The sequence below is a fragment of the Schistocerca serialis genome, chromosome 4 (genome assembly GCF_023864345.2).
Source record: "Schistocerca serialis cubense isolate TAMUIC-IGC-003099 chromosome 4, iqSchSeri2.2, whole genome shotgun sequence".
Taxonomy (NCBI): Eukaryota; Metazoa; Arthropoda; class Insecta; order Orthoptera; family Acrididae; genus Schistocerca; species Schistocerca serialis.
In genome coordinates, this window is record NC_064641.1 from 113,791,593 (window position 1) to 113,816,397 (window position 24,805).

General features: G+C 39.8%; 1 protein-coding gene across 1 annotated transcript in view; it reads right to left on the minus strand.

Annotated features, from left to right (window-relative positions):
• The window catches only part of LOC126474300 (uncharacterized), a 175,845-nt gene that overhangs the window by 44,461 nt on the left and 106,579 nt on the right, over nt 1-24,805 (minus strand). The window contains exons 21-23 of the mRNA XM_050101766.1: nt 19,551-19,661; nt 8,709-8,861; nt 2,358-2,756 (exon numbers count right to left, since the gene is read on the minus strand). Of these exons, the coding sequence (XP_049957723.1) occupies nt 2,358-2,756; nt 8,709-8,861; nt 19,551-19,661 (663 nt within the window). The remainder of the gene's footprint in view (nt 1-2,357; nt 2,757-8,708; nt 8,862-19,550; nt 19,662-24,805) is intronic.

Below are 24,805 nucleotides of genomic sequence, written 5' to 3' on the forward strand. Positions count from 1 at the left end.
CTACGAACACGCTGAAGTCATTTCTTCAATTTCTGAAGAGTAGCACAATACACTTCAGAGTTGATCGTATGACCATGGGGAAGGACATTGAACAGAATAACCCCTTCAGCGTCCCAGAAGACTGTAACCATGACTTTACCGGCTGAGGGTATGGCTTTAAACTTTTTCTTGGTAGGGGAGTGGGTGTGGCGCCACTCCATTGATTGCCGTTTTGTTTCAGGTTCGAAGTGATGAACCCATGTTCAATCGCCTGTAACAATCTTTGACAAGAAATTGTCACCCTCGGCCACATGACGAGCAAGCAATTCCGCACAGATGGTTCTCCTTTGCTCTTTATGGTGTTAGGTTAGACAATGAAGTACCCAGCGGGAACAAACCTTTGAATATCCCAACTGGTGAACAATTGTGACAGCACTACCAACAGAGATGTCAAGTTGAGCACTGAGTTGTTTGATGGTGATCCGTCGATCATCTCGAACGAGTGTGTTTGCACGCTCCGCCATTGCAGGAGTCACAGCTGTGAACGGCCGGCCCGCACGCGGGAGATCAGACAGTCTTGCTTGTCCTTGCGGCGATGACGACACACGCTTTGCCCAATGACTCACCATGCTTTTGTCCACTGCCAGATCACCGTAGACATTCTGCAAGTGCCTATGAATATCTGAGATGCCCTGGTTTTCCGCCAAAAGAAACTCGATCACTGCCCATTGTTTGCAACGCACATCCGTTACAGACGCCATTTTAACAGCTCCGTACAGCGCTGCCACCTGTCGGAAGTCAATGAAACTATACGAGACGAAGCGGGAATGTTTGAAAATATTCCACAAGAAATTTCCGGTTTTTTCAACCAAAATTGGCGGAGAAAAAAAATGTGTTGCATTACTTATTGAACTGCCCTCGTACATGGATGCAAATAAAAGTAGAAGAATGTGAGCCTTAGGAACTGTTAGTTATTTTTACATAGGATAGGAGCGAGAGGGTGGGGAAGTTTTGAAAAGAGTGGCATGTCAGTCAGTCAGACACCATACTGATGCGGGATCACCTTGTTGAGGGCAAGCAGGGACAAAGGAGGACAAAATTATATCAGAAAATGGAGGAGGTCAAAGATGGAACACTGTGCCAGCTTCAGTACAGAGATGGCAGGAAGACAGGGTAAGAGGTAAAGATAGAATAACAGGCATGGAATAAATAGTGCAATTTCTTTTCCTCTTAATCCTTTTTACCTTCTTCCGTCTTCCAACTGTCTCTGGATTGAAGCAACATAGTGCTTGCCAATATGCTATCTTTGGCCCCACACTCACTCCCTCTGATGCTTCCCCCAGGGAAGGAGCTAACAGTCCCTACAGTTATGAACAATTTTTCACTTTTAACTGTGCCTATTCACAGTTTAGGAGTTTGTGCTTTTGAAGATTGACACTAGCCACCAATTCTGACTTCAAGTATTCGAATGCTTTTACAATGGATGACTGTAGAATTCTGCACACATGATGACAGATGATGCTTCTCAAATATCTGTCCAATTTGTTCCTCAATAATATAATGCAAACACTAGGCAATGCAAACAAATTGTACAGGTAAGGTAACTATGGGGAAGTTCCACCATGAAAGGGTACAATTGTAGAGAACCTGTCCTTTACCATCTATGAACTCAACATTTGAATCCAAATGAAGATAAACAGAACATATTTGTTTGCCAACAAGTCCTCAGCCTCACACTTCTCTTTCACCTTTTACTTACAGAAGAGAAATTCTCCTCTTGATAGCTGAAGTAAACATAATTAATACAACAACAAGCTGTAAAAATTCTGTTACCCACAATAATACCAAGTTGTAGAAAAACCTTAATGTAATCCACACAAACTATGGGCTGCATGGAACAGCCTTTTCTATGGTAGCTTCATTTTTCAACAAACACTTTGCAACAAAGGTCAATCCACAGCAGAGCACCACCTACAGCTACAAATAAAATTGCAGGGTAAATTGACTCTTAAGAGAAGATGAATGCTCATTTATGCAGTCAACCTCTTTCTTCTTCATAGCAGGATGTTTAAACACAAAGATGTACACACTGTCATATGAAGATGAACCATGTCATGTCAGTTTTTCACGTTTTTTGCCTGCCACTCAGTAATTCAATCTCGCATAATCCTATGTTCTGTCGTTTATTACTTGTAACACAACCAGAAAGTGAAAAAACAAAAATCCAAATATTCCAAAAGCTGTATGAACTTTCGTATCATTGAACAGCTTCCAGGTTCTGTAAGATCATTCCTTACAATATCAAACGTCTTTCATTAATAACTACAATTAAGTGCTTAGGTGAATTAGTATTCTAATCAAATAAACAACTGACTGACCTGCTGCTGTTGTGTTTGTTGCTGTTGTTGCTGTTGCACGGAGGAGAACTGAGAGACCAGTGAGTGAACATGTGATGTAGCTGGCATGACATGATTTGTTCCATATATTTGCCCCGGAGAGGAAAGGGTGCTTGGACGAGTTGCCATCAGCTGAGGTTGTTGTTGTTGTTGTTGTTGTTGTTGCTGCTGCTGCTGCTGCTGCTGCTGCTGCTGCTGAATGAGCTGCTGCTGCTGATGGACGTGGTGTTGCTGCTGAGCCAAATGGTTATCTATCCCATTTTGCTGCTGCTGCTGCTGCTGCTGTTGCTCTTGTTGCTGACCCACATACTCTATATACAAAGGCCTTCCTGTCTGATCATCTTCATCTGAGTTGTCACAACTATCATCCAACCCATAATCCTGCAATTCAGTCAATGAGAGTTAAATTAAGCAATAGCTTTCGAGACACTTCAACCTATCATTTACTCCAGAAATAAAAAATACTGGTTAACTGTTAATTGTATCTTCTTATTACAATGATGTAATGTTATTATTTTTAAAGCAACCAAGTGAAATATTTGTTTGTGTTAAAGGATAAAAATACAATAGTAAGAAACCTTCAACAATAGATTTACAAACCCGAGTGAACTCATCCACAAGCTTCTGTAATATAAGTCCAAACTACACTAGTATGAAATCTCAACAAAATGAAGGAATGAACCATGCCTTAAATCAATAGGTAGAAAATAATAATCATTATACACTGATTCATAATCTATTAACTCTTAATTACTAGATGTAGACAGTCAAACACACAAAGAGAAAGGACAACTTGTCAAGGATAAGAATACAAAGAAAAAAAGGCAGGTAAGAGACAAAATGTATGTTTACTGAGATGAAATTAGAACACATTTGAGAATATTGCTATGGATGAGATGCTGTTTGCTGTTCTTCATTATTTTCAAAGATGTCACCATTCAAGAGATGCCAAGTCACAGGCTCATAAGCTTTCAGGAACAATCAAGTCAAGTGTATTCTAATATGATGTACAAGACCAATCTTTTCAACATGCTGCGTAAAGGGAGAGATGGGATTATCATTAGGGAGATTACGGTAGAAAGGCAGAAACACTTTCTAAAACAAAAGCGCACATTCTCTTTTGTATAAAAGTTCACTGAAAATGATACAGCATTATTTTCCATTCAATAATGAAAAATTTTGTTTTTATTCATGTGCCAACATGCATATTTAGAGAGCTAACAAACTCAAGTGCCTAAAATAAGAAACAGTTTCTAATCCATTGTGCCATTTGCTTTATGGGTTTTAACAGTTTTGTATCTCACCAAAGTAAATCTAACAAAGAATGAAACTGTAGGTATGTCTTGAGGTAACTGTCAGTATGTACAAGGGTCACTCCAAAAATAATGCCTCCCTTTCTTTACATATAAGTGATTGACAAAGGATGTAGTGCAATGTTTTTAATGAGAAGGTTTTGGTTAAGTCTGTTTTCAACTTGAGATTTCTGAAGTTTCTATACTCAGACTATGTGGCAGATTTAGTAGGATAATCTTGTTAAATTTTGTGATAACACTGCTGGTATGTAGTTCAGACTTGTCATGCAAGCATACACACACTTCTTCTATGACCTGACTTTAATTTTAGCCTTGTTCTTCAGGCACATTTCATTCCTGCTGACATTTACTATAATTCAACCCTCAGCCTCATATTACTCCAGCTGATCTTGACTGATCAAGTTTGACAAATTTTAGCGAAACTAAAACTGAGCCAATAAACATTATCAACATTTTTCAAAAACAGCAAGCAGATCATTACAAACTGAGATGGTATGAATATTTTCGTCTAGATGAAGCAACAGCACATACACAGGGCTTTCAGTAAGTAATGCAACATATCTTTTTCTTGGCCAATTTCACTTCAAAAAATGCACTATCTGTTTTTGGACATTGTGCTTTATTTCCACTTCAGCTCCTATACTGTCATGAAGTTCCAACAGGTGGCTGCACCATACATAGCCCTCAAAATGGTATCCATAACAGAGGCATGTTCCAAGCAGAAAGCTGTCACAGAGTTTCTTTTTGTGGAAAACCAGACAATAGCAGATATTCATAAGTGCTTGTAGAATGTCTATGGAGACATAGCAGTGAACAAAACCACGGTGAATCTTAAGGAGAGGCATGTGTCATTATCGAAAGGTCGCACATACCTGTCCGATGTCCTGCGTGCCAGCCAGCCACACAAAGCAGTGACTTCTGCAGTGTTGGAATATGCATACTGTTGAGGATGTAGGGCTACCCCAGCATATTTCAGCCACCACTTTTACGTGTATGTTTCGCAGACCAGGTCTGGCACTACCTTACCTAGGAGGTTATTTATTAACAGAAGAGGCACGGTGCTGTGTACAGTCATGCCATCAGCAGTTGTCACAGTGTCTAGGGGCACCAGTCTCACCACTATGTTGGCATTTAGGTGGCAGCGTGTAATGCTGCAATCGTGGGCACTAATTTACATCTGCACAGCCACATGCTCATGTGATACCACACATGTATCCTTCCGCAGTTGTGCACTTAAGTTGGCACTTCACCCAGAGACAGACAGTTACATCTCGAGCTCCGAGCAACCAACATCTGCCTCAAGTCTCCACTGTTGCTGCCACTTCTCTGCCCGCCAAGGTGCCATGCTGCCCTCACCCTGAGCCACATCTTGATGCTTCACCTCTACCAGCCGCTCAGAGAGAACCGCTTCGCGGTATCTGTTGTGACTGCCCATGAGCTCATCATCTTTTGGGACTGTGTCGTTACCAGTAGATGGCCTATGAACTCTCGGCCTCATACAACAGTGTCATCACAGCACTTGCTGCCCATCAGGAGACTGCCAACGAGTTACTAGCTTTGTGGGACTAAATCACACTTAATCTTGCCTGCTCCTTAATACACTGTGGTTCTCAAATTTCATTGGGTAGTATTTAACTTAGTTTTTTTAACAAACAGTTGTTATTGTAAATGGTATGTCTCACTTCAATAAGTTACGCTCCTCTAGAAGAGAATAGAACATGGACACACTCATTCGAGGTTATTGGCGGATCACAATCAAATACCTCACTGCTCCACAAGAAACAGTATGTGGATGATGAGGATGTTATTGATGCAGCAAGACATTGGCTCCAATGCTGACCAGTAGAGAGGTACCATGTGGGAATATAGGCCCTCCCAGTAAGATGGCAAAAGGCCACTGCACTGGACAGAGATTATGTTGAAAAACAGGGTTTTTAACTGAAAGAGGGGAATAGTATGGTGCTTTCAGAAAAAAAAGTGTACAATTACTTATTGAATACCCCTCGTATATTTTTGGGAAACTTGATAATTATGGAAGTGTTCAGTGAGGACGTGACAGACAGTAAGGGCAGGAAGATATCTGGGCCACCAACACTGCCTGCTCTTTCCCCTTTTATTTTTATCTGTGGGGCAACTTGAAGAGTCAGGTTTACTCAAAAAATTCCCACAAAATTGGAAAAACTACAGGCAGCTGAAACATATAAATGCAACTGCTACCATCTCAATTGGCACAGTATTGATTTAATAAATCACACAGAACTGCAGGATCATCAATAGTGAGTACTTACATCATCATCATCATCATCATCATCATCATCATCTATAAAGATCAGTTCCTTCATTCATCACCTTATTTCTTGTCAGACTTAAACAGTATGCTGTAGTTCTGGGACCTAATATGTTAATTTGCACAGATGTGTTGATCAATGTGTTCTTCACTTACAGATTCAATGATTATTTTTCTTTTGTACAAATCTCTGTCATATGACAATTCATGCACAGCCCTGACTCTGCTGCTGCTGCTGCATTTCTAGACAATGAAACTAACAAAGATTGTGGTAAGGTACAACTCAGTATTTGACTGGACTTCATACATCAACACAGAAGCATAGCAATACTTTTGGACTGACTCTTTTCATTGACACACACACACACACACACGTTTAGGGATAGGCATGGATACATAATACAAGCAACTGCATCTTTAGCACTGATAAAGTAGGAACATGCAAATGTAAATGGAAATGATTTACACCTTTTCCAATTGTAATACTGCCTTTCTGCAAAATTTCCAAATTAATAAACAGTATTAAAGGAATATATGTGTGAAATCTTTCCTCTTTTTCCAGTACTAACTTTCTAGTTTTTATTCAGCAAATTAGAAGGCAAAGTTTGTTACAACTGCACATGGTAAGGGAGTGAAATAACAAACAAACATCAGCTTTTTAGAGAAATATTCACTATGTGCAAGACACAAATCTGTGTCACACTAAACATAAAGACCTTAGACCAAGTAAATTGAAAGGCTTCAACAAGTACTTACAACACAATAGCACATGCAACACAGCAAAATGGCAGGAAGTATAAAATTTGCTTGTAATGCCTCATGCCTTCTTAGTATTACAATACAAAGGAAAAATAATAAATAACAACTAAAATTTTACACTCTAGTGTACATGCTGCATACAGATGGACAACAAATAAAGCTTCCTTTCATAGCAGCATTCTTAACAATTTGCCATTTTATTTTAACACTGAACAACCTTACAACATATCTTGCATGCAATAAAAATTGTATCTTTGGAGGATCTTTCTGGTACTCCATTTTATAATTACCCTTCAACTGGGTTACCCAACCTTAACTGAGTCAAAACTCCAATCTGTGTAAACATTTGTAGCTGAGTTACATTCTTGTTAACCCAGACTCTCATCTAAAGTAAAACATGAGCTTAACATAACAGCTATGCCACCATCTGCTTTTGGTGACTTTGACAGCTACGATTCTGTAAGGAAAGGTCCCCAAGATTTGGTTAAATATTTTCCACAGGTACAAAACTGTTGACAGAGTGAAAGAACACAAAGTCAGTCCCACACTCAGTATTAAGCTTTGGGTGCATAATGAGAATCTTGCAATTCTTTATTGGTAAATAAATTGCTTTAAAATATTTTCATATCAGTTAATAACAACTCTGTTTGAAGTACACTTGTCCGGAAGTGCCTCAATAATTTACTAAATCAGTACTGCTGGTGTCGCTAGAAAAAGTTCTCTGCAAAGCCTGGGACTTTTGGAACACAATGCACTGATTGTTTAATTTCATCAGAAGTATTCCAAAGATTCCACGGGCCTTTTCATGTGCCTTTAATTATATGAAATACTATGCCACAGGTTCACTAAAGAGAAAAACGATGCTGAATTTTGGATATAAAGGCCAATTTCCAACTGCCATGGGTGCCCTTCTGATTCAAACTAATGCTTGAGCAACACATCAAAGCTAACTGAATTACCATAGTAGATTCAGAGCTGTGCTGGTCAGCATAATAAAGGGTGAGTGAAGAATGTTGTTGCGACTCCGGGTAATGTGGACACAAATTATCAGTAATCTACTTTAAAAACAACCACAGTTATTCTAGTAAGAACAATATCACAAACTTTCAGACAAACTAGAAAAACTATGTATAAATCTGTAAGGCACTGGCCACACAAAACCACAAATTCAGTGAGAAGTATAGTAAGATGAGACAGAAAACACAGAAGCACTTATAGATCAGATGAAACTTATGTACAAACTAATGAAGGGACAACCAGCATTTGGCATGAAGATATAATGTACTAGATGTTTTAATGATTAAGTTCCTGCAAAACATACACAGAGAATTCATTCCTAATACTAAACATTCTCTCATTTTACTTAAGAACGTGGATCATGTCATATCACAATCTGAAAAAATGCAAAGATATTATTATTATTAATGCTCTTGAAATGAGTTGTTTAAGTGACAGACTGTTTTTAATTTTCTGCTCAACACGCCCTTAATAGCAATAGTGATTACCTAAGAGATTTACCGAGCTGCAGCAGAAAACGGCTCTTATTGTAGTTAATGACCGTAAATTCCATTGTTTTACTTCCCATCACCTCCACTCTAATGATTGTTATGTACTTATATCTTTGATTCTATGAGAAGTGGTGATCAATACTGCAAGTCTGAATGCTCATGTTGCATCAATCACAAATTTGCAAATAAAAGTTGCCTTTATAGACAGTATAGTGACACAGTAAAAGGCTGTTACAGAATGCCTCTTCCTGCATAGAACAGTACTGGTTAACCCATTTCTTGCTTGCTAGTGGAGAAACTGGTCATAAATTTTAGTTTGCTACCAACAAATTAATGGAATTGCTTCCATAATTCAGGTATATAGTGACACTCACCATTGTAAGCTCAATTTGCTCAACATTCTCAAGGTCAATTTTGGCTGTAAATAACAGCGTCTTACTGTGTACTGGTGTTTCACCTAACTCACCGAGCCACTCGAGCTGAGAGCCTTCTTGCCCGAGGGCAACTGTCGCCCTGCGAGGCCACCGCGTGCTGCCAGCTCTGCTTTGGATTTCACCACTGATACATCCAACAGCTCGTGCGGTGGGACTGCGCGGTCCAGTTCCTCCTTCACAGGCATCTGCAGATTCACTTCCATGCTCAACGAAGGCCTCAGGTATAGATTTTAGTGGGTGCAGAGCAACAAGACATTTTGTGTAACATGGGTGATTTTATATGTATGTGCATGCTATAGGGGAGAGAGGGGGAGGGGGGATGGAGGGGGGAGGGGGATGGAGGGGGAGGGGGATGGAGGGGGAGGGGGATGGAGGGGGAGGGGGATGGAGGGGGGATGGAGGGGGGATGGAGGGGGAGGGGGGATGGAGGGGGAGGGGGGATGGAGGGGGAGGGGGATGGAGGGGGATGGGGGATGGAGGGGGGATGGAGGGGGAATGGAGGGGAGGGGGATGGATGGGGAGGGGGATGGATGGGGAGGGGGGATGGAGGGGGAGAGAGAGAGAGAGAGAGAGAGAGAGAGAGAGAGAGAGACCAAACCAGTAACTGTAAACTACAGAAGAGTGTTAGTACTTTTGCTTTCCTGTACACAATCAATGAATGAAATTTATGTTTGGTCATTCTTACTGCTCTTAAATGGCATCACATGAAATGTGCCTGCACACTTAAATTACAGTTCACTATTTTCAGCCATTACTTCCAATGAATCCACATTTCAAGACAACGTCTACAAATTACATAACTTAAACAATGGAAAATCCAGGATGGAATGTAACAATACCAGAGAAGGAAAGTTGCCACTCACCATATGGTGGAGATGCCAAGTCGCGATAGGCACAATAAAAAGATTCATACAATTAAAGCTTTCGCACATTAAGGCCTTTGTCAGCAGTAGACACACACACACACACACACACACACACACACACACACACACACACACACACACACACACACGCAACTTGCACACACATCTGCAGTCTCAGAGAGCTGAGACCAGACTGTGGACAGCAGCACCAGTGCATGATGGGAGTGGTGACTGGGTGGGGGTAAGTGTTGCAGTTTGGACGGAGAGCAGGAGAGAAGGTGCGGAGGGGGGTCCTTCCCACCAACACCAGCTTTTCTGAATTGCACGCAAGTGGTAACTTTCCCTGCAATACATCCTACGTTCCCATAACCCTCCTGGCCTCAACCTTCATTAGTCACTGTCCTCACCCATCCAGCCCCCTCCTTGTTCCCATTTCAGCACTACACAGCGTCATTTCACCACCACACCCCGTCTTAATTTCTTTTATTTCTCTCCTTTCCGCTACTTACCCCCACACCCCTCCGCACCTTCTCTCCTGCCCTCCGTCTAAACTGCAACACTTGACTGTCCACCACTCCCACCATACTATCCCTCCCCTTCCCTGCCCCAGCCTCCTCCTTACCCTCACCAAGTCGCCACTCCCATCATGCTCTGGTGCTGCTGTTCGCAGTCTGGTCTCAGCTCTCTGAGACTGCAGATGTGTGTGTGCGCATGTGCCCGTGTGTGCGTGTGCGTGTGCGTGTGCGTGTGTGTGTGTGTGTGTGTGTATCTACTGCTGACAAAGCTTTAATTGTGTGAATCTTTTTATTGTGCCTATCGCGACTCAGAATCTCCGCTATATGGTGAGTGGCAGCTTTCCTTCTCTGGTACAATTACATAACTTATAAAGAAAGGCCAGATGAAAATGAAAATTATAACTGAGGCTACTTTAAAAAAAGGTTGTCACCCACAATTAATTTCATAAAAACTGATCATTCTCTGAGCTACTTGTGGCGGCAGTATGTAATAAACATCAGTGCACCTTTCTTAAATCTTAGAAAATTCGTCTCTCATTCCACTTGTTAATATTATATTTGGATTGAAAAGGAGGCCACGAAACACAATATTTATCAGAAAATTTGTTTTTGGGAAATGCCATAGAAGCCAGACCAAAAATTGTGAATGATCGCCTGTGCACAGTTTTAACATAGAACTCTTCTCTTCACTGGCAGATTTTTCATTGCTTATGGCATTCATTTCAAATGCAAAACTGTGGAACTGAGCTTGTTATCATGGCTAATTAGGTGGAGAAAAAACATGCAGGGCACACTTTTCTTAGTGATGTTGCACAAAATGGCTAAGTACAGCACACGCAGTAGCATTTAAACAGTCTTTCTTCCCACACTGCATGTGTGAATGGAACAGGAAGAAGTCCTAATAAGTGTTACAAAGAAAAGTAGCCTCTGCATGCACTCCACAATGGTTTGTGAAGTACAGATGTAGGTCTTTACTGATAAATAACCAGCATATTTGAACGTTAGAAATTCCTAAAGGAATGTCTTATGACAGAGCTATGGAGAACTGCAGTCTGGTTTAATTGTCAAACCAGGGCAATGCTCCTACTACAGTGACAGAATGTGACTATCCTGTCACCAAATGAAAGCTGGTGGCAGAAGGGACACACACTTCCACCAATGAAACCAAAGAGATCACTCCAGGAAGGACTCACTTCTAAATGTCTACACTATATGGTGAGTTATTATCTTTCCTCATTCTACTGTTTGTTTATTACAGCCGTCAAACACCGAGTCTACACTGGTGTTAAACACATTAATAAGAACACTAAAAAATCTATTGATATATCTGCATTCCAATATAAGTTGAATACAACAAGTGAATGAACTTTTTGCGTTTTGTTGATTCCACTCATAAGTTTTCTTTTTAAATTATCAATCATAATCTCGTTTACTATGTAACTTTTGCAGAATGACCTCATTACCATATATTTCACGTTCTGACAAACTATAAGAGTCTGCAGTTCCATGAGAATATCCTCCACCACATTAGGAAAGTTGTTTATGTTCCTGAATTATATCAGTTTCAAAGAAGCTAGAACGCTTTTGAAAATCAAAGCATGTGGGAGTCAGTCTATAAATAAAAGCAATATTGTTTTCATGCAGTTACAGACATTGACAAAGAATTCTGTGGAGACAGATGCCTGTGACACCTTTACACTAGTGGATAAGGATTTATGTAGCTGCTAGATAAGAATTTAAATGACAACAGATGGTGAGAAGCAGCATACCTGTGATGTAATTCTGACAACTTCCACCTTTCTGAGTATGCCAGAATTAAATTTCATCTCAAGTTGAATTTCTGGGAGATATGAACAGTACCCAAGCACACTGGTCAGAGACTTAAATGTAACTGAAGATCTGATGGTTAAAAGTAATCTCTACAAACGCAAAACGAGTGTCTGACAATGACAACGATAATGATGCATGTATTCTCAAAGGGGGGGGGGGGGGGGGGGGGGGGGGGGGGATCATGACCAAGACGTGCAGCCAAAATATCTGTACTTATGTCCATGACAGAGACACACTGGGCTATCTTAAGTCTTACGGACACTGGGAAAAAACAGTTTTACTTCACTGCCATATTGCAAAGGTACTTCCATGAAAACGTTTTCTCACAGAGCGAAAATCCCAAGGTTAAAAAAAGAAGGAAGACTATAATAATTTTTAACATTACTTGGTTGTGGATCAACCAGAGCCTGAAATGTTTCTGCAAGAAGGGAAATTACATCTTGCCTTTTTGGGAGCAATGGAAATGCCGTGCTCCCGTAGGGTAGACCGTTCGCCTGATCCGAGTCTTTCGAGTTGACGCCACTTCGGTGACTTTCGTGTCAATGGGAATGAAATGATTGTGATAGGGACAACCCAACACACAGTCCCTGAGCGGTGAAAATCTCCGACCCAGCCGGGAATCGAACCCGGGCCGTTAGGTACGACATTCTGTCGCGGTGACTACTCGGCTACCAGGTGCGGACTTCGGGAGCAATAACAGACAGACACATCATAAAAATGCATGAAACTACTGATTTTAAACATTTATTTTCTCAGAGACAGCTGTCAGTAAGACAGCCTCATGTGCATTTTTAGTTGTTTAATTATTCCATTAATGATGTCGATATTTCCTTACAGTTATACAGGGCGATTATAATTAAAGTTAAACTTTGAAAACGCTGTAGGAATAACACCACTGGTCAGAAAGACGCCAAATTGTTACCGAATATTGTAGGAGAAGGGAGAAAATTTATGGCAAAAGAAAAATAAACAGTTACAAAATGTAGCAATAGATGGCACTGTAAGCATCATAATTTAACAGTTGTCGACTACAAATGACAAATGAATCATAAAACAATGCTCGGGGTCAAGTAGTTAATTTTTTATTATTTATATTTATTGTTTAAATACTAATATACCCCTTCAACTATGCTGATGACATTACTTGCACTGATCACTTATTAGTAATAATTCCGGTATCACTCAATTTGTCAGGAAATGATGATTATAAATTTTGGTTGCTGTCAATAGTTACTGAGGTAAAGTATGGACCAATCAGGAGTGCGCCCTGAGAAAATAGGTGCCAAACTGCTAGGATAGTTCAATGCCAGTCTATGATCAGTTTCCGAGGAGGTAATACATGAATCCTTGCATAAAACCTGATCTCATGCAAAGGAGGAACAGTTTGTTGAAAAATTGCCTCAGATGACATACCTGTACAATGTTGTGTTAATTCAAGGCAGTCTATTACTGGTTTTTGAGGTAGCTACAAGTGAACTGCGAAGTGCAACTCCACATAAGGGTGGACTTCATTGTTAAAGTTGCCTCTTTAGATTACCAGACTGTGTGAAGTATTTTGTGACTTTTGTGGTGCTTAATGACTGGGAATCTCATTATGAATGTCAATGATAGACTGGTTCTAGAAATTTTTACAAATTTTGCAACTGGATAAACAACACAAAATTAGTTGACATCCTAACATTTTACAACTTAAGCATTTAAACCTATCCACTTGCCACCTTATTACTGCACTGTTTATTGCACAAGCATTAGAGCTTGTGACTGACAGAAGAAACCACCAAGGGCGACATCTACAAGACACTAGGTAAGCAAATTGCTACACTTCAGTTGCGAGAAGGGTGGAGGGGGGGGGGGGGGGGGGGCGCAAATACTTTCAAACGTAAATTATGTGTAGCATCATTTTACATCCCTGCGCACATGTTGTGGCAGACAATATTTAAGTTATTCATTCCCTTATCTGGTTTGATAAAGTTACAAACATTTGAAAACCACATGTTGCTGATAACATCTTTTGTTCAACACAGGATTCCTGAGGTGGACAAATCAGTAACCATTAACTATGTTAACATGTTTATAGATGATAAGGGTCAACCAACTTGCACAGTAGAAGCAATACTGGTAAAGTGCACACCTGTGTGCCAGCTATGCAATACTTATTTCTTTTGCAGAGTTAAAAATTTCGTTTTGAGGTTTCAGACTTGCAGATTGCTTCTGGAAACCCATTGGGAATTGCACAATAATCTGGATGCAGTAACAATTCAAGCATAATTGATGACTATTTTTCAGCACGGATCTTTCAGACAGTGTTATGGTATGCTTGATATGCATCAAAATTAACTGCAAAAATAAATATATAAATTTAAACAAAGTCTGTTTTTCCACCAAATCTTTAGAAGGAACTATGTAATTTAGACAAGATTCCATTCATTAGACATTCTTGGTGCCATGAGTAAATTTGCTTTGAACGTATTCATGACGATACCATCCATCTGGTTGTTCAAAAGGAAACAGAGGAATTTCAACAGCGTGATTGAAAGAGCCACTGTAAAGTTTCTAGGATTAAAGTTTTAGTGCTTTACTACACCAAGCCTTTTGAGAAATTTATTTGTACAATTTATTATTATTCCTCACTGATTTACTTATCTTATTAAGCATTTTGTATTCAAGGATACCACTCAACAAAAAGCAGAAGAGTTGAGTTGTCATAAGGCACACCCAAAAAGAAAGAAAGAAATAGAAAATTCTTTATTAGCCCTCCTATTGTGAGCAATTTTGATCAGTAAAGAGTTGCAAATGGGAAAAAAAGCTGCTGAAGGCCTCTGGCAATTGAACAAAGATTCTCTACTCTACAGCCAGAAGCCTCGATTGCTACGTCAGTAGCACTTTCATTGAACAGTGTTTACCTTATAGGAACATAAGTGACAGTCAAATAACTTTCTTTCCTCGATTTACAGGAAAATATCCAAATGTGGCTCCCATATAAACAAAAAACACTGAATTTTCTATTATTTATTGATCCTGTCAATTTTGAGTTGATTGCATGTTATGAAATTTAGGAGTGATTTTCTCAAAAACGAGGGAAAAGGAGTGGGGGCTACTGAGTCAAAATGTCTTAAGTTTTTCATTTTTGGTTGCACACAAGTGATCTGTCAAACGTAAGCCAAATTGGCTGGCTGTGTCTGAGGCCTTCCCCTTGTCAGTACATGTCCGTCTCTGCAAGGGAAAGGTTGTGAAAGCCGTTCTCTCTCTACAGTACTCATCCAAAGCATGTTTTGCAATTGACGAGACTACCAGTTAGGAAGTCAGTACGATAATAAAAATTTTGTTAAAAGAACCTCAAATGTTTGGTATCCATCACAACTTACATGCAGTACGTGAAGAGAATGTCATGTCATCATACTGTCTACCAGTGACGTTCCATGTTCACAAATTACAAGGTGCACCAGAAAAGTTAAGTCTCAGAAAAGAAAGGGAAAAAAAGTTACTAACAAAATACTTTTACTGGCCTTAAAAGTAATCACCATTAGCTACAACACACTTCTGACCAGCAGTAAAGCTGTCAGAAACTGACAGCAAATGCTTCTTGTGGAAGCAATCACAGCACTGTGGTCAGTTGTTGTATATCTGCATTGTTACAAGAGTTGAGACCTGGTTCTACCTATACAATCAAGGGACCAAGTGACAGTAAATGGTATGGTGTTCATCTTCCCCACTTCCCTAAAACAGTTGGCTCACAAAATCCAAGACTAAGACACTTTTGACAGCCTTTTTTATGACAGCGAGGAGTCAACCACAACGAACTTCTAATCGAGGAAGGTGGGGAAGATGATGGATACCATGCCACTGATTGTCACTCCAATTCCAGAGTGCACCGGTAGCACCAGGTCTCATCTCCTGTGATGATACAGATACCCAGCATGTGACCCTGCTTTTTCAAGTGATTCCACAAGATGTGTTTGCTGACCATTTCCAACAGCTTTACAAGCGATATCAAAAGTGTGTTGCAGGTGATGGCAATTACTTTGAGGGCCAGTAAAAGTATTTTGTTTCTAACTCCTGTTTCCTTTCTTTTTTGAGACCATTCATCAAGCTTTTCAGATCCACCTTGTATAAAGCTGTATGCTCACAAATTAAAACAAATTAGTCTTATGTAATGAGGTTGGCCATGAAACTGATGAACAAGTAAGTGAAATTAGCCAAAACAATGAGAAATTGCTCTGGCAACAGGGACTGACAGGTGCCTGTAAACAAACATCACCATCCACTTTCCGCATCTGCTCATCAGTAAAAACAAATGGCTGGTCGTTTCACACTTCATCACATTTAGAGTTCTTTCATTTTAGAAACTGAACAGCGCTAAGTTGCAACACAGTTGGTTGACTTACTGGATTCTCTACATGAACAGAATAATGTCTGTGATAAGTATCTGATGTTTGGACTTCTTTTGCCCAAAAATCATAGCCTTATACAGTCATAAATATTTGGAACTTTTTTGTAATGGGACTAATGTATCATTGCCAATGGATTCATTAAAAATTGTGCACTAGGTTACTTGCTGTGAAAGGAAGAAAGAGTGAGCAATGAAATTGCTGAAAACAGTGGAAAACGTAAATCTCTACTCACCGTAAAGATGACTCATTCGCTTGCAGACAGGTACAATGAAAAGACTGTTACACAATAGAAAGCTTTTGGGCAGAGCCTTCTTCAACAAAGAAAACACACATTCACACAAGCAAGCCCACCTCAACATATTGCTGCAAACTGGAATAACTGAACCACATCCTTCATCAGGGCTTTGATTACCTATCATCGCACCCTGAAATGAGGGACATCCTACCTGAGAAACTTCCCACTGCTTCTAAAGTGCTGGCCTGTTAGCCACCCAAGCTCCACAACATCCTACTCCATCCCTATGCCACTCCAAATCCCAGCCCCTTCCCTGTGAAAGATCCAGGTCCAAGATCTGTCCAATTCATCCACCCATCAATTCCTATTCCCATTCTGGCACAGGCTTGTCTTACCCCATCAAAGGGCAGGTCACCTTTGAATGCAAGGCACGTCATTTACCAGCTCCGCACAACCATTGCACAGCTTTTTATATTACAATGACTACCACGCAGCTGCCTACCAGGACGAATGGCCACCTCCAAACTGTGGCCAAGAGCAAAGTGGACCACTCTATGGCACAACATGCTCAATTTCAATGGCCTATTGACCTCACACCGACCACTCTACATTTTCCACCCCCTTGTCCTATCACCTCACCCCTTTTCACATTCCAGCATCCTCTTTTGCGTGCCATCCTCTGCCAAGGTGCCCACCTGTCCTTTTCCTTTAACAGCTCCTCTCCTTTTCCATCCTAACCTCTTTAATGTGTAACAGTCTCTTCACTGTGCCTGTCTGCAAGTCAACAGGTCACCTTTATGGTGAGTAGCAATCTAGCCTTCTCCTAATAGTGCTGATATTTCAACCCAGAGTTTCCACTGTTTGAAAATGTAGATCTGGATAATAAGGCAAGGGTGTGATTTTTCTCTTGAACATAACTGAAAAATGTTTGTTCACAGCTAAACACACTCTCCTACTTATGATACAATGATATCTCTATGATCCTGACCATGGAAAGAATACTTACAGTCGTCCAACGTGAATAATACCTGCCTCACAAGAAACTCCTTTTCTACATGCCTGTTTAATTCAGTCAAGATGTGATGACCATAATGTGTGCTAGACATTGTTACTGAATGCATATACAGTTCTGAAAGGTTATAGTGTTCTAAGAAGTCAGAGCTGAAATTACATCATCATCATCATCATCATCATCATCATCATCGTCATCTAGACCACTGTGACACACTTATAATCAGAAATCATTGTATCAAAATAGTTTAATGGATAAACCTCCCCACATTTAAGCTCTGCACTAATTTTGCAAACACAGTGCATTATAATCACTTAAGTAGCTGCATCTCTGCAGCAGTAGTGCCCTAAACACCCAATCCAACAGCTGGAACTAGACCTAAGGCATTAGATTGTATTATATAGTAAGCTGTGTACCAGGATGTGCATTACTAGTCAGTTCGTGAGGACGCAAATTAGAAAAAGTTGCACTTGATTTAGCTATTATACCATCACCAGAAATTAATTCAATAAAACAACAATTATGCAGTCACAATGGTTAATTTTGAACATCTGCTGTTTCTTTGTTGATATCAGACATGTGATGTGTGCTTTTCCAGCTTTATTTCTCTATTCAAGAAAATTTGATAAAATAAATTCTACAATTTTTGCAATTCAAAACTATACAATTGTTGAAAGAGTTACTCTCTTTCAAAATTTTACAACAAAACCATTGTGAATATTTGTATGCATGCTGTTGTCCGTTCATTTGTAAAGTTAAGAGACTAAAATCCTATTTCTATACTAGCTGCTATTGAGGTTCTCTACAGAAGTTGAGGATAGCGGTACAAGAAGAAAAGTGCCGAGTGTTCGGTCAACATACAGGCCTATGTTCTAGTGTTAACCACTGAAACTTTGTCTATATTGTTCAGTAAAATAGCAGGAAGAAAGAATTGCTGAAGTGCTTCGACTGGCCACCTAATGCATCATCTGATCTAGATATTACCACAAGCCAAATACAATTAAATGAGCATGCTCAAGTGAGTAAATTTTCACACATTAATTTCATGAAGTCTACACTGCATTTGAGATCCTCACAAGGCTGCAGTCATATCGAAATTGGTGAAAGAAGCGAGCTTACAAAAGATAGTCATTAAGTTCTGATGGTGCCTGTACAGATTATAAATTTTCAGTGCAAAGTGTTTTGATAAGTGCTTAAAAATAACGCATTATTAGATTTTTAGAACAATTAAAAAACAATATTTTCTTCAAATTGATATTTCTAAAAGTTGCATGTGGAACAGATATGTCAACAACTTTAAACTGCAGTATCACACAAGGATGACTAAAAAGTGTTCCACATTTTGAGAATTATGAGAACTTAATCTGCTTGTACCTCAGCTACAAACACTTCAGAACCTCTTTTGAACAACTGAGAATGCATACTGTGCAGAACAACTTTTTCACAGCATCGGGGATTGTTTCAAAACAGAAGTTTAAAATCACTAATGAGGTTCTCCGACACATTAACACTATGAAACTTCTCAGTTTGAATTGTGATTTTAAGATGTTAGGAAGTTACAATATAAGTATACTCTAATCTGTACAGTGATATATTCATTCTGAAAACTATGACGATATCTGGAAAAAATTTGTTATTTTCTTTACAACTAGATCATATGTTAAATGTGAGTGAGAAAACTTTGGAAAGAAGTAGACATGACTTACTGATATGCACATTACAATAAACTGATGTCATAAAACTTTAGTCATCCTTCCATGATAGTGAATTTTACAAAAATTCTAAATTAAAATTAAATAAACCAGTAAAATAATTTGCTATAAAAACTGTTTAAATTTAGGAAAGAAGAAAGGAGATGTTGTTAGAAGTTAATGTGAGATTTGCATTGTCAGAGAAATTATCTTGCCAAATCAAACAATAATTAATAGCTTTGTAATTTTATTGGGATAGTGCATTACATTCTTCAAAAGTCAGAAAACTTGGTAAAAGAAAAGTGAACAGCAAGTTTGTGGATGGTAGACAAACCTTTCTCTCGACAGTAGCAGTCTTATCCCCATCCTCAGGGCTGATATCAGATATCTCGGTATCTGACAGCTCTGCTTCTAACTGCTGCAACAGTGGCTTCACAGGAGGTGCCTGCAACATTTGCAGTAAGACGATTCACGATCTCTGCCAGTCTGAATTTTTTTTATGAATGAAAAAGGGTTTTTTCCATTTCTATCTTTCGTAAGAACTAGTTCCTTTATCAAAGGGGGGAGGTTATTCAGAGCACTGGACGAGAGGACTAAAGGAAACAGAAACTGCTTTCTCTTGTACTCTCAACAGGTGGATCACTCTCATCCTTGGGATAGAGTGACCTCCCCCTTCTTTCCAATACCCCGGCCCCCTCCTCTCTCTCTCTCTCTCTCTCTCTCTCTCTCTCTCTCTCTCTCTCTCTCTCTCTCTCCCCCCCTCTCTCTCTCTCTCTCTCTCTCTCTCTCTCTCTCCCCCCCCCCCCCCCCCCCCTCTCTCTCTCTCTCTCTCTCTCTCTCTCTCTCTCTCTCTCTCTCTCTCTCTCTCTCTCTCTCATCCTCAAGAAAAGAACAAATAGCTCCCAAAGCTTTTAAATGTGCTTGTATATCAGCAGTAACGGAATTTTTGCCTTCTTATGGACAAATACCTTCCAGTCATTCTGTTTGTATGTAATATTATGAAGATCTGTTTCGCTGGAAACATTTTGCAAAAACAGGTATACAGCTCTACTTTTGCTCAGCGTGGTAGGATAAGGACACACACCCGTTACGTGTCAGAATCGAATTCTTCCAAATTAATTGTAAGCAAGTTACAGTGAACATTATATTCAGCCTCAAACTTTTCCAACTGTCTTGCAGAAGTCGGCTTCAAGTGCACTGCTTACATTCCCTATTCTAAATGTTTTGCAATTTTATTGGGACATTTATTGGAACACACTGAAAGTAAAGCAAAGAAATCCATGGTTATGTACTGGAAGAGTGCCAGTTTTCCAATGAATGCAAATGTTAAGGGTGAATTTGATTACTCCCATTACAGTTCAGAACAATTTTAATTAAAGGGGCTCCATAGTTTCAGAGTAATTTGAACTCATAACTGAGACACTGAAAAACAAAACAAAGTCAGTGCAACATTTGCAAACAGTTAATTGATTTCAAGAGCAGTTATTCACACTAAAATAACAACTGTTCACTATTTCTTATGTGAAGTCCTTATCACAACTGTCAATTCGATGTTTTTTGCAGCCATTTCCTATTCTGTATGACAGCTGAAATAATAAACCTGATGCACCAGTGCGCTCATGTTTGTCCCCGGTCACTTATGTACTTTTTATTGTAGGGGACTGCTACATACATTATCAATGCACGGTACAGCATAGTAATGGTTGCCCCACTTCAATGACATGTTTAAGAGGTACATCAGTCATATTGGTGATTCTCAAAATAAGAAACTTAGTTGATGCAGAATTAATTTGGCAGCAATATGACTCATCAATGCAACCTGGGAAGCTATGCAAGGCACACACAGATTGGAGATACATTACAAGCTCCCCATTTGCCAACAGACTTGCTGTCACATCACAGAAGTTAGCACTGTTGAGCTCAGCTAGCACTCTGACAGGTGACCATCTGGGTCTGCTGAGCACTCTCGGCAAGTGGGGTGTACTCAGCCCTCGTGAGGCGTACAGAGGAGCTAGATGATTGAGAAATTCCTCCACCAAAGAAAAGCAAATATTCCAGAACTCAATCGAGAACAGCTGCCAACACAAATAACAGAAGTAGATATACTTAGAGTAGCAAAGCATCGTAAATCACTTACAAAAAGCAAGTCTTCCAGTCCACACTGTATACCAATTAGGTTCCTTTCAGAATATGCTAATGCAATAGCTCCATATTTAACAATCATATACAACCGTTCGCTCAATGAAAGATCTGTACCCAAGGACTGGAATGTTGCACAGGCCACACCAATATTCAAGAAAGGTAGTAAGACTAATCTACTAAATTACAGGGTCATACCATTAATGTCGATACGCAGCAGGATTCTGGAACATATATTGTGTGTTAAACACAACTAGCTCTTTACTCACACAAAGTGTTGAGTGTTATTGACAATGGATTTTAAATTGATTCCGCATTTCTAGATTTCCAAAAGACCTTTGCCACTGTACCACACAAGAAGTTTGTAGTGAAATTGCGTGCTCATGGAATATCATCTCCGTTATGTGACTGGATTCATGATTTCCTGTCAGAGGGGTCACAGTTCATAATAACTGACGGAAAGTCATCAAGTAAAACAGAAGTGATTTCTGATGTTCCCCAAAGTAGTGTTATAGGCCCTTTACTGTTCCTTATCTATACAACTGATTTGGGAGACAATACGAGCAGGTGTCTTAGGTTGTTAGCAGATGATGCTCTCGTTTATCATCTATTACACTCATCAGAAGATCAAAACAAATTGCAAAATGGTTTAGAAAAGATATCTAAGTGGTACAACAATTGGCAGTTGACCATAAATAATGAAAAGTGTGAGATCATCCACACAAGTGCGAAAAAGAATCCACTAAACTTTTGTTACACAATAAATTGGTCTAATCTGAAGTCCATAAATTCAACAAAATACTTCAATCAATTTCAATTGGAAAGGACACAGAAAGTGTTGTAGTGAAGGCAAACCAAAAACTGTGTTTTATTGGCAGAATACTTAGAAAATGTAACACATCTACTAAAGAGACTGCCTCACTATACCTGTCCATCCTCTTTTGGAGTAATGCTGCACAATCTGGGATTCTTACCAGATAGGAATAACAGAATACATTGAGAAAGTACAAAGAGCATGTTTTGTATTATCACGAAAGAGGGGAGAGTGTGTCACAGATATGATACACAATTTGGAATGGACACCATCAAAACAAAGACACTTTTCATTGTGGTGAAATCTGCTCACAAAATTTCAATCACCAACTTTCTCTTCCGAATGCAAAAATATTTTATGGACACTGACCTGCATAAGGAGAAACGATCATCATAATAGACTAACGGAAATTAGAGCTTGCATGGCAAGATATGGGTGTTTGTTTTTTGCGTGCACTTTTCAAAAGTGGAATAATAAAGAATTAGTGTGAAGGCGGTTCGATGAACCCTCTGCCAGGCACTTAAATGTGGTTTGCAGAGTATCCATGTAGACATAGATGAAGTAGTGGCTCTGGTCTCATTTCATCTAACAACAGCAAGGTGCCCCTCCATATCCACAACTGGTGATGCCTACGGGCCAATGATGGCACGGCGGTCGATTGATCCAGTCCTTCAAGGCCTGTTCAGTCGTAATATATTATAAGCTGACTGGAACAAAATATTGGTTAATCCCCTTAAGAGAGCACACTGGTCACTTTGGAATGCTGCAGACAGTGTAGAAATGGTAACAGGTGATCATGTAACACCACCACCACAGGCATAAGTAATGCAGAGAAGCAGTCAATTTGTACATCTCAGTCAGTTGTACTGAATTTGCACAGTAAGGTGGTTCAACGTTAAGACACACAAACAAAGGCGGAAAGGAGCTATCTCATTTTCACAAGGTTATGACCACAATGTCAAGCGAGTGTCAAGCCTCGTCAGTGACAATCTTCTTCAAAGGTCCGTAACTTCTATATGAGGCATCAAGTGCACTGACTGCCAATGAGGCAACTGTAATCCTCAGTGTTTCTCTGTACTGTGATGTGGGCCTATTAATTAGGGTTACCCCAAATATGAATCACGACATTTATTTGACATTCTCAATGAGCGAATGTTGCCCTTTCTGCTACATCTTTGTGTTGAGTATCCAGTAGACACTCCTGTCTTACAATATCACAACAGCCACATTCACAAGGCGGCATATGTGCGGTCCCCATTTGACAAACTCTCTGGCATCTTATCGAACCTCGAGAGTTCAACTAAATTGTCCAATCTTAATACCATAGAAAATGTCTGGGACTATCTGAAACAGCAGATGAAATGTAGTGAACAGCGGCAGTTCTATGGGATTTGATCAGAGACTGGCTTCAGTTGAATATGGTCTACTTGAAGAAACTTGTGGACACTCCTACTCCCCAAACAGAGGCAGTTATCAAAGGCTAGAGGCAGTGTTAGCATTACGTCTCCCAAGGGTGACAAGTTTTTCGTACAGTGAGCCTACTTTTCTGAAATATACTCTTGACAGGGCAAGATAATTAGCCACTGCTAAAATCTTGATGTGTGGCCAACTAACCACAAGTCAATCACTTCTCAAGGGGACTAGTATCATTCTGAAAACTGACCATTATTTATAGCTGCACATGAGTGCTGAAAAACTTCTTCACTTTGCATGAACAACATATACTATGAGCATGCAAGAAAACTACTAGAATTATGAATTTGAAGAGGCACTCGAGGTTACGTACAGGTCTTGCCGTCATTAATAATGTCTTAATAGTTTAGTGGGCTAGCACACTAGCTGAAATGCAGTTGATCAACAGCAATGGTATACTCAAATCTCACCCATGCATCATCCTTTATTTCTTTACTAATGGGATCATTGTATTATGTACAGGGTGGTTATAACCAAACTGAAGGCATTTCATTTCAAGTCCTGCAGTGCGGGCTGTATACATTGCATCCCAAGTATGTTCATTAATATCCTGATAGACACAATCTTTCATATATCACCACAACCGGAAGTCACATGGATTTAGGTTGGGGGATATGGAAGGCCACACATCTTCAAACTGCCTAGAGATGACGCGGTCATTACCGAAGGTTTCTTGATGCAAATCTTTCACCTGGCAAGTGAACATGTGGTGTTTCCTCATTTTGCACAAAAATAGTGGTGTGGACACAGCTGCACTCTTGGAAAGTTGGAATCACATGTTGCACAAGGAGGTCTTTATAATGTGCAAAGGTCACAGTACATGCAACAGGCCTATGAGGTATTGTCTCCTTGAAGAAAAACAGACCGAGAATGAATGATCTTGTGAAACCACACAACACAGTCACATAAGCTGGGTGCAGTGAATGTCCCTGCACAACATGTGGCAGAGCAGAACCCCATACGTGACAGTCTTGGATATTCAAGGCATCATATAGAGTAAAATGTGCCTCATCTGTCCAAAGAATATCCTCCGGCCACATGTCACCCATTTCCATATTTGCAAAAAAACAAGGGGCAAAGTCACAGCATTGTAGCCTATCAGTTGGTGTACCTTATGAATCTTTTAGGGATACTGTGTAGAATGCACAGCAAAATCTTTTGAA